Raw genomic sequence first — 14,979 nt, 5'->3', positions numbered from 1 at the left:
TAGCTAGTAAATCGGGGGTGTTACATTAGTACTCAAACTTCATGATGGAATTATCCCTACCTTAGCTACATTTAGCTCAAAGTTGGTCGGCCAACAATGATATTGTAGGACGTCAACTCTTCTACCACTAAAAACCGAACGACCATGTTACGTCCTTGTTCCTTTTATCCCAATCTTACTGGCAAGTCAATCCTGCCGACCGAGTGTATTACCTTTAGGGATGAACATGGTCTGGTTTGGTGCGGTTTGAGTCCAAACCAAACCAAACTGCAAAATACGGTTTGGTCAATTTTCCAAACCAAACCGAAACAAACCATATTATTATTGAAACCAAACCAAAACGGTTTGGTGTGGTTTGGTTTGCGGTTTATGATGAAACGACATTTTTTCCTAAAAATTGTAAAATAATACTGTAGACACCCATTTGTGTCTCCCCAAAACCAAACCTAGTGATGAATACCTTTCGCGTCGAACCACAATCGAATGAAGTGAAAGTGTGAAAAGTCTAGTATTGCGGTTAGTTTTTATTAAAAATGTTTCTTTCTGTTTTCAAAAACCAACTCTATTTTATAAAAATAGTCAATCCAGTTTAGTTTGGTCCATAATAAGGTTCCAATAATGGTGTAGTTGGATAGGGCCCGAATAGAGCTTTCCAACGATATATTATAAGCCCAATTCCGATGAATATTGAGGAAGTTATGGCCAAAATACTAAACTGGGCACGGTTTGATCCTTACATGCGGCCCAATGATCTCGATGAGGGCCTAACGTCAATTATCATTCCTAAAGCTATTTGGATTGATTATAGTCTTCTAGAACTCTCTAGAAGATTCTCTTAAATCCTAATGGAATTAGGATTGATAATTATGTTTTTAGAGTTTTACTTGGAATAAAATCATGTTTTATTTGAAAATACGATTTTAGCCTTCATACGGACTTTATGGCTCAATTTTATTGATAAGTGGACTCCGTGTTGAAAGTGTGTGGAAAATCCAAGCTGTCGCTAAACGACAGGCTTGTCGCCTCGCGACAAGTTAATTTGTTGGCGACAACGTGGAGTTTTATTTCTTTTCAAATTCTACTTATTTTTCGGACTTTTTTCTTATAAATAGGGTCCCTGGACCTCCGTTTTCAGATATCAACAATCATCTAATTCTCTCTGAGTTCTCTCTCTCTCTCTCTAGCTACTAGTTTTCACAAACACAATACCGCATTCATTAGATCTCAAAATACCTAGCCAAGTTCGAAGTTGCCTTCACCCTAGACGTGAAATGTAATACCCCGTATTTTCATACGTATTTTCCCAATTATTAATTAGGAATTATTTTATAAAAAGGGTATTTTAGTAAATTTATTATTTGGAGCCAAAATAATATTTGAATTTTGGCACTAAAAGTATTTTGAAAACTAATCATTATTTTGGATAAGATTTATTATCCATTTATCCTATTTTAAAAACCGGATTATTTATATATTTTGGATATTTTAATTAAGGCAAAAGCTATTTTTTTCTTTTATTATTTTAATAAGTCCGAAAATCCCATTTATTTAGCTAATAATTTCATATTTTCTTATGTATAAAATCTGATTTTATAAGTTAAATCATTTGATGAATATTTGGTATTTTATTATTTAATTATTTATTACAATATATATTATTTACACAATTATTTTTAATTCCTTAAAACTAGCAAAATATATTCCTAAATACTAAATAGGAAGGCTGAAAATATGAGCTTAGGAAAGCTCAATAATTTCGGCCATCCCATAAAGATTTTGGGAAAATATTTTGGTAATTTGTATTTTTAATTATCTCCCTAAAATCTCCTATTTTCCATAATTCTAATTCTCCATCTTTTTGATATTCAATTATTATATTTTGTTTTCATTCATTCTTCTTAATTATTCCCCAAGCAATTCCAATTTCCTTAATATTTTTCATGACATACATACCTTCCATATTCAATTATACACAATCCCTTCAAATATCAAAACTTTCCTTAAATCTTTGCTTACTTCTCCAAGTAATCTCTTAAACCCTAATTACCATAATTCTTCCTACATTTTCCTACCATAATTCATGCTCATACTAGCCTATAAATACCCCTTCATACCTTTCACATTTTTCACACAAATTCTCTTCTTTTCTTCTCCTCAATTTTACACAAATCATCCCGTTCATCTTTGAAGCCAATTTTCGGGCACTTCTTGTCAGTTTTTGGGGTAGTGATTGTTTCACATAAAGTTGTTCCTCTCGAAAAATCCTTGAGGTTAGGCTCAAGAATCACTCAATTCGGAGCTATATTGAAGGAGTTATAGCCTCTGAAAGTTCTGCCTATTATTTCCTACGCAAATCCAATTCTTTTCTTCTCCTTTCCTTTTATTAAATTATTATTATTATTATTATTATTATTATTATTATGGGAGATTAATATGAAATTATTATGAGTAGTTTTAATTATATAAAATCATATTTTAATAATATTCATGTTGAATTAATTTAAGAGGTTCATGTACATATAGTTGGGAGGGTTTAATTTAATTATTTGTGATTATTTGTTAACCTTATATTGATTAAGGTTATATTTATTTGTAGGGTGTTTTTTATCAAGTTACTTGAGAGTTCTTTTGAAGTGTTGTTGGCTAAGTGGAGATCAAGGTACGTTAGTTGGCTAGATACCTTGAAAGTGATCGATTTGAATAACATGTTTGAATGATTTTATGATGAATTGAATTAAATTGAATTGAATTATGGTTTATGAATTAAAAGTATGTTTAAAAGATTGGTTTTAATAATTAAATTGGAGTATTGATTTTATAACATGTTTTGATTAATTAATTTATTATTTATGTTTAAAAAGGATTGATTTTAAAAGCATGTTGAATTTATTAAAAAGAAGTTTGGATTATTTCTAAAGGTTGAATTATTGGATTTAAAAGCGGATTTATTGAATCGTGGATTTATTTATGCTTTATAAGCATGTTAGTAATCCCACTATGCGGATTTGGTTTATTGATAAGACTATGACTTTGTATGACCTAGTCTTTCCTCAAGAATAGCCTTGTAATATAAGGAGACTAGCTTAGGGGGTGTGCACACTTGGGAGAGGAATTGGTTTTAATATAAGGAACTGGTTTTAAATAATTGGAATTGGTTTTATTGATTATTGATATTGGAATTATTGAGAATTGGTTTTAAACCATGAGTTTGGAATTATTGGATTATTTATTGGAAATTGGTTTTTAAAGCATGTTTGCGAATAAATTGAGTTTAATTATCTTGCACTTGTCGTACTTAGCATATTTTGCTAACTCGTACTTCTTATTTGTTTTGGTTCGCTCTGTTAACCGTAATGGTAAGCAGTGTTACTTATTTTCAGGTTGGAGTCAATAAATGATGCATTGGAGTCCCGGGATTGGTTTTCACTAAATTAGGAATTTGGTCTTGTATCTATTTTAAGTACCCATAACTTTGGTTACTATTTATGGTTATTATTAATAAAGAAGAGTATTGAAGTTTCTGCTGCAAAGTATTGTTATTTTTAGTAAGTTGAGTAGCCTTGCGTAATCACGCGGCGGTAATACGCCTAAGTCTATCTCTACGGTATAATTATACGTATTATACTAGTATTTCCGTAGAGGGAGATTTGGGGGGTGTTACATGAAAGGTTGATAATTTTTGAGGGTTTGGTCCCAAATCCAGTCTAAACTTTTTAACTCTTTCTTTCAATTATTTAATTTAAATCTTTGATTTAATAATTTTATTGAAGTTTACTAACGCGTGTATTTTGTTATTAGAAAGAGGTACGAGGCTTCAAAGTAAGTAATTAGTGTACTCCCTATTTATTTCAATGTAGAAATCATGCTTATATTTGATTAATTTCTAGTATCATGTTAGGATGTTTTTATTGCTTTCTAGAATCATGTTTAGGGTTGCCTTTTATTCTTTCTAATGGCATATTAGTATCATGTTAGGTTTAAAGCTTCGATCTTTATTGCTTAGTTTTTTTTTTTGGTGTTTAGAGAGCCACAAGGGCGGGGGTGAGAATCGATCCCTGGATCTCCTAGAATCGGGAGGGAAGCTCTAACCACTTGAGCTATCCCTCACTCTCATCTTTATTGCTTAGTGACATGCTAGGATTTGTTATTAATCTTCTTAGTATCATGCCTAGGATCTTGCTATTATTATTATGCTTCATTAACGTGATTGTTATTATGAGGGTTATTATTATGTTGCTTGTGTTATATTATTGTTATTGCTTGATCACGCCTTTTATGCTTGTTTAAAGGGAATTTGTACTTGAAATCACGTCTAATAAGATAATTAATAATTTGATTTAGGCTAATATGATCTTAATTCAAGTGATCGCCAATAATAGTTTTATTTGTGCATTAATATTCAACCAACATAGATAACCAGGTTTAGGGTTAACCTAATGATTGCATGTTAGTCAGAAAGCGCACATGAATACGAGTAGAATAAAGTAGAGGCCTATTTTATAAGGCGGGTCCTCTCCCTTTTAGATTGGATTCGTACCCTCATCCTCGAACACCAGTCATGGTTCTAAACCTATTGGAGTTGATGATCTCATGGATCGTTAACAAGTTCCTAAAACTTGTTGGCGACTCTTTTGCTCTAGCTTCCTTCCCTTTTGGACGCCACCATGCTTAAGTGTATGATCACAGTGGGGTTCAAGCTAGGGATATGCTTGAAATATTCCCTACAAATACTTAATAAATTAAAATAATTGGCCCAAATGGATTAAATTGTATTACAAAATTACAATAAAAATAACAATCAACTAATCAAGTGCTAACATATACTAATACATAATAAAAATAATACAAAACAATCATGCATAAATTCAAAGTACATTTGTCCAAAAAAAAAAAAATTATACAACATTACAGTCATTAATAATTGGCAGCAACAACAAATTGGCAGCAACAAGACAAGATCCAGAACTCCAAGTTACCAATTACACAAATTATGTATAATTAGTTACATAACCAATTACATTATTAGAAATTTAGAAGAGAAAATTACCAATTACCAGTTACATAACCAATTACCTATTAAATTTGAAGTATTGAGAATGAGTATAGAGTCCACTGATCGTATAATTTTCTTTAGATTTTTCATGTTTATTTTTTTTAAATTTTTTTTTATAACATATAATAATTAGTTTAATTTATTTAAAAGTTATATAAATATTAAAATACGGTTTACTGGTTTACGATTTGGTTTGGTTTATAATTTTTGAAAAACCAAACCAAACCGCGAACTGTATTTTTACTAACCATAAACCAAACCAAACCGCTAAAACGCAGTTTGACCTGGTTTGGTTACGGTCCACACCAAACTGTGCACAACCCTAATTACTCCGCCCCCAAAACTGACTAGGGGGTGTGTAACTTCATGGAGATGATGCCGTGTCAGATTTTTCTTTTACTTGCTTGCCTCTATTATGCTAATGAACTGATTAGCGTCTAGGTAGGTCTGGTTATTAGCGCCCGGACCTTTTTGCCGATATGCTTCATTTTCGGAGTAATTATGTTCATCTAGTCGATGACTGGGCAACTTTCATTGTGTTTCTTAGGGTTAGGAGTGGCCTCATGCATTTTGGTTGACTTTTGTCGTTCTGGCTGAGCAAATTTTTTTGACTACTCTTGGTTACTGCCGACTTTCTTTTGGTGGGGTAGTTTCAGCATACCCTTAATTTCTCCTTTGAAGACCGCTAGGATCTTCAGAAATTTCGCCCATCAGTACTCTCGGTTATCTTTCGACTGGACGCACCTCAAATGAAGTGTCCCATCAACGGGATTAGTGTAGACCTTTTCCCTCAGCATCGATGTCCACATCACTAGCAATTGTAATTTTGGTAGGATCATTAATCCGTACAGTCGTACATAATCATCTTGAGCCATTTCAGAGGTACTCTCTCCACAGATTGCGCCAAATGTTTTGAGGTTTGAACGTCCTGCAGGAGAATTACAATACTGAATATAGCCCGTTTGATACTCTGTACCTGCAAAAGCACGAAAGCTCCGATGAATCAGAGTTTCGCTTTCAAAGATTAAGTAAGTCTTGGAATAAAATAATAAATTTCGTGAGGTAAGTTGTTAGAGTAATTCTCGCTACTTTCGTGTATGTAATCAATCTGTTTATTGATCATTTACGAAACAATATTTTATAATGCATGGAAATGCGTGCCTCTTAGGTGATTTAATCTAAGTCAATAGGCTTCTACCGTTTTACGGCGCATTCGTTTTAGGGTTTGAAGCCTAACTTACCTTGATTGTAACTGATGACATGTGTCATCTCCTTACTGGCCCTCAAAGCACATTGGTCCACGTGTCAATTGTATTTTAACAACTCCCCCCCCCTCTGGCGAGGAAATTTATGTTCATCAGGCTGAGTTACAAGCCTTGCAAATCTAGGGGCAATTTCGTACATTCGCACATTTAATGAAGGGTAGTGTCGTAACTACATGCGTATGAAGGGAAAACGACAATGTAACATGGCAAAGGCGGAAGAGTCAACATTTTTTCCATCTGTTACCCTCCGTTACTTGGAACTCGGAAGTTCGCATTCGTCAGTTTCCCCAATTTGAAACATAACCTCCATATTCGTCAATTCCCCCAAATTTGGAACACTAATCTGAAACCATGTTCGAAAATGCCTGAAATTGAACCTTGCTGCACAAATTGGAGGAGTTGTTAACAATTCCCCCAATTTCGAAACCCTAATCTGAAGCCATGTTTGAAAACGCCTGAAATCGAACTTTGCTGCACAAATTGGAGGCCGAGGATGTTCGAAATTACGAATTTTGAGTCGTCTGAGCGTAGCGGCAATCGTAGTGGTGGGGATGGAACGTTAGTTTAGAATGTAATGACGTTACTAACAGCCTTTCTAACGTTAAAAATTGACCGTCATCTTAGCCATTTCACCATCAGTACATTTCAATATAAAAGTAATTTCTTTGGTGAGGTGGGGCCCACAAATGCAGCTGATTAACAAGATTTTGTTGATCAGGCTGATCAACTGGGACGGCCCCCCCTCTGGCTACATGAATATAGTGAAATTTTTTTACCTTATCATATCTTAGTTGCAACTTTTTGGCTGTACAAGAGCTCCCTGAGCATTAAACATGTCCATTACTTTTCTTTATAGGTTTATCAAAAAAATGAACTAATCTTATCTATGTGCACCTGTTTGGTTTTCAATACTTTCAAATTTAAGTACATTGACATGGGATTCTCAGGAAGATTCAATCCAGAATTCTACAGACTTCTTTCTTTAACTGCTGTGAATGTCAATGTGGCACTAGTAGAAGCTCCGGATGAAAAGGTTGAATTGTTCATGCTGTCTGAGCTGGAGTATAAATCTTTGTCAACAGACGTAGTTCTGGTATCAGTGTTGCCGTGGGTGTTCCGGATTGTAACTTCAGAGAGATCAGAGAGCAATCCTGGTGCTGTTATCTTCATTTCATCGATGCACTTTTCACCTGTCAGCATTTTCACCACAGTTGACATGGCTGGTCGAAGCTTGGGAGCATCTTGGGTGCAAAGCAGGCCTATCTTGAGGAACCTGCAAGCCTCCTCTACATCATAGTGCCCTTCTAATGATTCATCCACCAGTTCTACAAGCTCCTTCCGCTGATAGTATTCCCATATCTATGACAAAACACACGTGATTAATAGAAAGTTTCAAAACACAAAGAATTCACAAATGATGCAGCTAGTTAATACGAATTGCCTCATATATCCAATGTCATTCTACTTGACTTTTCCCTTATATGCCCCATTTAGAAGCTAGTCAATTACACTGAGATGTAGGGATTGATCTTTTTCATTTAGCTTGGTCAACGACCATATGCTTGTCAATCTGCCAATGCAGAGAAGTGATACAGACCAGAGTTTTTGGGTGCTATGATCCAAAGTTGAGAGGGAAACAGCCCAGATTGTACGCTAAGGTCCTGGTGGTGGGAATCGGGAAATTTGGACCAATCGTCACTATTGGACACATCTCCATTACAAATACATAGAATTCTTGCCACCCCATTAACCCATGAAATGAAAAGCAGAGGAATTACAGTACGAGACAGATTTAATCCACAGTGAATTAAAGCTGAGATTGAGCAGTTGTGACTTTCAACATAATTGAGTATGAACACAAAAACATTATCTTCAACCAGATATCAAAATATGAGTGGCATATACTCCATATTCATACAACCATATTTCATAGTAATTGTAAACAGAAAAAGATATTTACTCGTTGAACTTCCATTCCAAAATTGCATTGAACAGTTTCAATAATCACCAAGATCCTCTCCTACCTAGTAATGCTACGTAAAGGTTCATGTTGACATTCTGTAGATCTCAGAATCGAACAACCTATCATAAGCTAGGTTAATTAAGCCGCTTTTGAGAAGATATTAAGCAAAGTGACCAAGACACATGTAATTATGAATAATCATTTCAACTATTATTCTGTCACAGCAGTTACATCTACTTTTGAATAAACTCTTACCCGCTCTAGAAGATATCTGTCTCCATCTGGCAATCTCATGTTCGTGTTACATCTGCCACTGACAATTTCCACCAGGAGAACACCAAAACTATATATATCTGCTTTTCGAGTCAGTTGGCCCCTTACTGCATATTCTGGAGCCAGATAGCCTCTGGAGAAGAAGAAGAAAGAATCACAGAATGTAAAGGGAAGCTAATGTATACACATCTATAAAAGATATTATGGAGAATGTCAGCACGGTATACTTTTTATAAATCAATTGATTGAATAAAATAAATATACAAAACTCTCGCTGCATGATTAAAGTACTGATACATGCAAAGATGACAGTTGCTGAACGTGGTGTAGCAAGTTGAATTTTAAACCTACAGCTTCCTTAGTTGTTTGCTTGAATAAAAGTATAAGCAAATCTTGGGTGAGATCATCCGAAAACTAATTGGGAGACATTGTCAAAAAACCTCCCAAAGAAGTAAGAACTCACCACTAAGATAGAAAAAAAAAGGTCACCCTGGTCTGCTGGACTCACAATAACTTCAGTCCCATTGCACAAGAGACTGTTTAAAAATAGAGTCCACAACGTAGAAATCATGAAGAATTTTTAAGTTTTGGGAGAATTAATATTGATAGGGATTCTTGAGAACATAGGGTCAATGTTGATGCATGTGCTTCCACCTTTTTTTTTATAAAGCAACTTAAACAATCTAGGGAACAACAGCCAAATGGATAATAACCTAAACCACCTAGGGGTTTATGCCTGATTTGGTGTATATAAATGGAAGATTATGTTCTTGTATTGTTAGAGATTCTATGAAAGGAAAGAGTACAGGACCAAAAGTGCAGCAGCGATTTCTGATATGGCAATTTACTACTTCCTATATTACTTCAGTATTTATAGAAAAGTGAGCAGTAAGAACAAAGATTTTAGCAGCACAGAACAACACCAATTCTGGAAGAACTGAGGCAGGGGTATAATGATCTACTTACCTGATTAGACCAAGCATCTGGCGTAAAATAGGAACACATGATCGTTTACAACGTATTAAAAATTGAAAACCTAATTTGCTTCATATTATCCATTCTGAGTTCAAGGATTTTAATGAAGAAAAAGATCAAACAAAGAATAAGTTCTCACTTACAATGTGCCAGCGACCCGTGTACTAACATGAGTGGCATTGGGTGGCATAAGCCTCGCAAGACCAAAATCTGAAATTTTGGGAGTGAGGTCTTTGTCGAGCAGGATATTGCTTGCCTTGATGTCTCTATGCACTATATGTGGACGTACTTCTTCGTGAAGAAAAGCTAGCCCACGAGCTATTCCTACGCAGATATTCCAACGTATTCTCCAAGTAAACTTAATGCTACAGTTTCCCCTGCCTATGATTACAAAGCTTAGGTCATTATCCTTGAGATACTTGCACACTTAAAATCAGTAACAGATAAAAAATTTCCCGAAAATTTATGCATAAAATCATTGCAAACCCACCCTTCTAGAATCTGTCATTAGGAAAAGTACCTTATATGAATATGATGAGACTACTAATATGGACAAAATGTGTAATAGTTACCTAGTAGAGTCTGTGCAAGGCTGTTGTTTTCTAGATAGTTGTAAACGAGTATTCTATGGCTCCCCTCCACACAACAGCCATACAACTTGACTAAGTTTTGATGCTGTATCTCTGAGATCACCTTTATCTCAGTCAAAAACTCACGAACCCCTTGCTGCGATTCAGCCGACAGAACTTTGATGGCAGCAACCTTTCCATGTTTAAGCTTTCCCTGCAAACAGAATATATATTCTAAATTGATTTGACTTCAAAGATGTCAATTAAACAAATTCTCTATGCATTCATAAATATTATGCTGCTGATAATGTGATAGCATTAAGTTGTCACCTTATACACAGACCCGAAACCACCTTCTCCAATTTTGTTGGTTATACAGAAGTCATCAGTAGCAACTTTAAGTTCTTTGTAGCGGTACAGCTTTACATTCTGAACTCCTGCAAATTCTGTCATAAAACAAATCAATCAGAAATCCTCAAACAAGAGAAATTGGAACAAGTGCAGTTAGTAATCTTGGTAACCATGGATTTCAATATGTTTCGACTCACAGAACATAGACATCCTACATAATACTTTAGTATTTGTAGTCCCTCTACTGTTTTATGAAACTTCTTTAAAATCAAAGTTGAATCAACCTCAAGAACTTACATAAAAAACATATATTGGGGAAAAAGATACAGAATTGTAATAATTACATGCTATGACTACTCTTAAGCGTTTACCTTCAGCAGCAGCAGCAGGAGTTCTGACAGCAGACTCTACTCTTTTACCAAACAAGCAAGGGAAACAAGGCATACTATGAAACCACCACGAAGAGATGTCCTTATAACCAAAAGTTGTTAATACAAAATTACCAAAACACCTGCAAAATAGAATTTTGCTCAAACATTAACTAAATACCACAAGCTGGAAAATAATAAATAAATAAATAACAGTACAGATTTATAATCAGTTGTCTCTTCGGAGACATCTAATAAAGTCAATAAAAAATTTGATTAAAATTCATTGCAAAGTTTAACTAGATTGCTATGCTAAAAAAGCAATACTGACAGTTTCGGAAGACATCAAGATTCAGCATCAATGATTCATTACAATTTTTGGTGGTCTTAAATGAATATCATACATAGTCATCAAGTTCATATGCCTGCAGGGCTGCAACTAACTTTTATCAATGTTTAAGACATGTGTGACACTAGGGTGAGAAGAATTCTCAACAAACAACAGTTCTTAGCATTCATTTGCACGAAACTGCACATAATACCTAGAAGAAAAGTCCTTCAATTACTTCCTTAAACCGTAAAACACACAGAACAGTAAGCAAGTCACAAGCGCAGACCAAAATTCCAAAGCTTGAAAAATAAGAACCTTAAGTTTGGTGCACTTGATACCTAGAAAGAAAGCAATTCAAATTACTGCTTAAGCAAACTCAGACAATGAACAAGTCGTATATGAAAACCGAAATCCCTAAAATTGAATCTAAGAGCCTTAATTTCCTCAACTAAGTCAAGAAAACAAATTGGACTAAAAAATTCCCTTCCCTTCTCCACCTTCTACATTCTACACATATTAATCATATTACAAACTATCATATTGCAAACTATACAAATCTATACATGTAATTTAGATGGCTCAATATAATTTAAACCCCTCATAATAACAAGTAAGAATGTAATGAGATAGCTGAAAATAATTTAAACCCTTCAAAATTTCTGCAAAACTTGAAGAATCTAGCTCTAAATAATTTAAACCCCTCAAAAATTCAGAAAAACTTGAAGAATCTAGCTCTAAATAATTTAAACCCCTCAAAAATTCTGCACAACTTGAATAATCTAGCTCTAAATAATATAAACCCCCCAAAATTTCTGCACAACTTGAAGAATCTACATTTTAGTGCACATTTTTCAATACTAAAACAATCTCAAACAATATATAACTTAACCAGAATTTCCCAGAACTTAATGAGTTAAATATCAAACAATCATTGAAGCCAACTAACCCAGTAACCCACCAAAACAAATTTATTACATAGAAAACCAACACAATCCCAAAATTGAAAATTCCACCCAATCCAATGTCAATCCATCATCAACATAAAACCCATCTCGGGATGTCAACTAGTTTAGTTGGTTAAGTAATACCCGAGATCAAATCCCGTCTACGTCTTCGCCCCCTTCTAATTACTCCATAACTTTACACTTTTCAAACTACACATACATACATGAAACCAAAATCATAGAACTTACTTTGAGTGCTTGAATTGAGTATGAATGCTGTTCAACTTCTTTACACAAAAAAAAAAAAAAGGAAGAAAAGTCTGCAAAAATGTTTCCGTACAAATAAAGGTTGTAAAATGGTGATTATTATTGGAGCAAAGAAATGTTAACTTAAAAGAAAATTTTGAAAAAAACACGGCAAATATGAAAAGAAAATTAAACAATGCAAAGTAATAATGGTCAACGGAAGAATGCCTGAAATTCAATGTCTGCTCATCAGAGTAGGAGAAAGTATGGAAGACAAGTGTGATTAATATTTTATGTTTCTTTTCAACAAATTGACCAGGCTGTTGACCAGCTAATACGGTGTGGATTTGCTTTAAGTTGTTAACCAGAATAATGTGTTTTTTGTCATTCATTGATTCTGTGATTCATACTTTCATAGAGTATCAATAGTTCAAAATACTTCCTCGTTCTCATATACGAAGTACGTAGTATACGTGTCTCATTCAACATATTGACATTGAGATAAAATATTACTCCCTCCGTTCCAAAAAGAACGACCTATTTGGGTTGATTACACGGGTATTAAGGAAGTTAAGTAAAAAGAAGTAAAAGTATATTGGAAAGATAAATTTATATGGGGTTTGTAAAAAAAAATAGAGAGAGAAAGCAATAAAATAACATGAAAAATCAAATTTTTATATGGGGAAGCTAATTTTGCACAAATATTGTAGCAAATTCGTGGGTGTTTTAATGCAAATGGGTTATTCTATTTGGGACAAAGTTTTGGCCAAATGGGTCGTTTTTTTTAGACGGAGGGAGTACTTTCTTTCAAAAAAAGAAAAAAAGATAGAATGTAACTTTGAGGGAGTCTTACATGTGATAAAGCTTGCATAAAAATGTTGAGATTCATGGTAACTTTTTTTTCAAGCTTGTAAAGAGTAATTTTTTATAGGTAAAGACTAGAATAGACCTGATCTATAATAAGTTATTGTACACCCAACCTTCTAGTATATCATAAGAATGTGATATGTATGTATGTATGTATGTATGTATGTGATATATATATATATATATATATATATATATATATATATATATATATATATATATATTAGAGTTCTTTGATCTTAGAACTCAGAAAAACAAAGAAAATAGGAAGAAGAATTGAGAGATTTTTATTAGAATGAAAAATCTGCTTACATATTAGTATATTACAATCTAGGGGCTATTTATATCAAACCCCTTAATGCAAAGATTTTAACAAACTTCTAGAAAGTTTCTAACAAACTCTATACATCACCAAAAGCGTGAAAAAGGAAGTAATAACAGAATAAGCCAGCTCATCAACTTTGTAACAGCGTTGCTAGCTCATTAATCCAAAGCTTCAACATACATAGCTGCCAAATCACTGATCCAAACCTTGAGGAAAAGCAGCTGTATCATCTTCAGCTTGATCAAAAGCTTGATGCTTCAACCTATGATCAGGATCGTCATGATCAGGCTGCTGATCATGATTCTCATTACCCCCTCGCAAGCTAAGATGTGGTTGAGTGAAGGACATCCCTAGCTTAGACAATAACTCATGGAGATGAGGTGAAGGTAGAGACTTAGTGAATAAATCAGCTAGTTGCTCCTTTGTAGGAATGTATGAAAGCTTGATTAAACCTTGGAACACTTTTTCCCTTGTAAAGTGACAATCAAGCTCAATATGCTTTGTCCTTTCATGATGAATAGGATTTTTGCCTAAGTAAATTGCAGACTGATTGTCACAATTCAGCTTGATAAATTTAAGGTGTGTCACCCCTATATCACCCAATAATAACCAAGTGATTTAATAAGCAGCTACAGCCATAGCCCTATATTATGCTTCTATGGAGGACTTAGAAAGTGTAGACTGCTTCTTAGACTTCTAAGATACAATACTCTTTCCCAGCAACATAAGATAACCTGTGACAAATCTTCTGTATTAGGACAAGTTGCCGAATTTGAGTCTGAGTAAGCCTGAAGAGTCAGCTGGTTTGAGGATTGTAACAAAATCCCTTGACCAATTGCTAGCAATATATCTCAGCACATGTATCAAAGCTTGAACATGCAAGATTCTTGGAGACTCGCAAGAACTGACTGAGTGTTTGTACAACAAATGAAATATCAGGTCTAGTGTGAGTTAGGAAATTCAACTTCCTAACTAAACACCTATATTTGCTCGGATCACCATAGAACTCCCCTTCTTATGCAAACAACTTCAAATTAACAGGTAATAGAGTTTTAGCAGTCCTTAAGATTTTTATTATAATGAAAAATCTACTTACATATTACAATCTAGGAGCTATATATATCAAAACCCTTAATACAAAGCTTTTAACAAACTTCCAAAAAGTTTCTAACAACCTCTATACATCACCAAAAGCGTGCCATTTGAATCCCGAGCTATCTCAATCCCAAGAAAGAAATTAAGCTCTCCCAACAGTATGCAGATGTAACTTCAGATCTTCCAAAATAGAAACATTTAATTTTATCATTTACATAAACTGCTGCAATGCAAAGATCAGATTCTGATTTGTAGATTACGAAGAGTAGTCACTCTTATTTTGTATGAACCTTTTCTTTTGCAATTTTGAATTAAGTCTAGTAAATCACTGCCTGCTAGCTTGTTTTAGCTCAT

At 34.1% G+C, this 14,979-nt stretch overlaps 1 protein-coding gene across 3 annotated transcripts; it reads right to left on the bottom strand.

Moving 5' to 3' along the window:
- Nucleotides 1-7,077: 7,077 nt before the first annotated feature.
- LOC145603806 (cold-responsive protein kinase 1-like) lies at nucleotides 7,078-12,713 on the bottom strand. 3 transcript variants are annotated; one of them, XM_081659793.1, is made up of 8 exons: nucleotides 12,342-12,676; nucleotides 11,464-11,486; nucleotides 10,821-10,960; nucleotides 10,429-10,544; nucleotides 10,102-10,312; nucleotides 9,673-9,910; nucleotides 8,537-8,687; nucleotides 7,078-7,677 (listed from the first exon to the last, which is right to left on the bottom strand). In XM_081659793.1, the coding sequence occupies exons 3-8, from the start codon at nucleotides 10,891-10,893 to the stop codon at nucleotides 7,285-7,287; spliced, it is 1,182 nt and encodes a 393-aa protein (XP_081515919.1). In that variant the 5' UTR covers nucleotides 10,894-10,960; nucleotides 11,464-11,486; nucleotides 12,342-12,676; the 3' UTR covers nucleotides 7,078-7,284. The 3 variants fall into 3 exon arrangements, with proteins under 3 accessions (XP_081515919.1, XP_081515920.1, XP_081515918.1); XM_081659794.1 differs by lacking the exon at nucleotides 11,464-11,486 and having other exon boundaries at nucleotides 10,429-10,535; nucleotides 12,342-12,713; XM_081659792.1 differs by lacking the exon at nucleotides 11,464-11,486 and having other exon boundaries at nucleotides 12,342-12,675.
- Between the last annotated feature and the right edge of the window lie 2,266 nt (nucleotides 12,714-14,979).

This window comes from Chenopodium album, chromosome 22 (assembly GCF_948465745.1).
Source record: "Chenopodium album chromosome 22, dcCheAlbu1.1, whole genome shotgun sequence".
Classification (NCBI taxonomy): domain Eukaryota; kingdom Viridiplantae; phylum Streptophyta; class Magnoliopsida; order Caryophyllales; family Amaranthaceae; genus Chenopodium; species Chenopodium album.
This window is presented reverse-complemented; position numbering and strand designations above follow the sequence as displayed.

Excerpts from the sequence above, each read along its gene's own strand:
- LOC145603806 (XM_081659793.1), bottom strand. The coding sequence starts at position 10,893 with ATGCCTTGTTTCCCTTGCTTGTTTGGTAAAAGAGTAGAGTCTGCTGTC. Across the intron at positions 10,545-10,820 it reads TCCTGCTGCTGCTGCTGAAG|AATTTGCAGGAGTTCAGAAT; the intron begins GTAAACGCTTAA and ends GTTTTATGACAG. Across the intron at positions 8,688-9,672 it reads ACACGGGTCGCTGGCACATT|AGGCTATCTGGCTCCAGAAT; the intron begins GTAAGTGAGAAC and ends CTTCTTCTCCAG.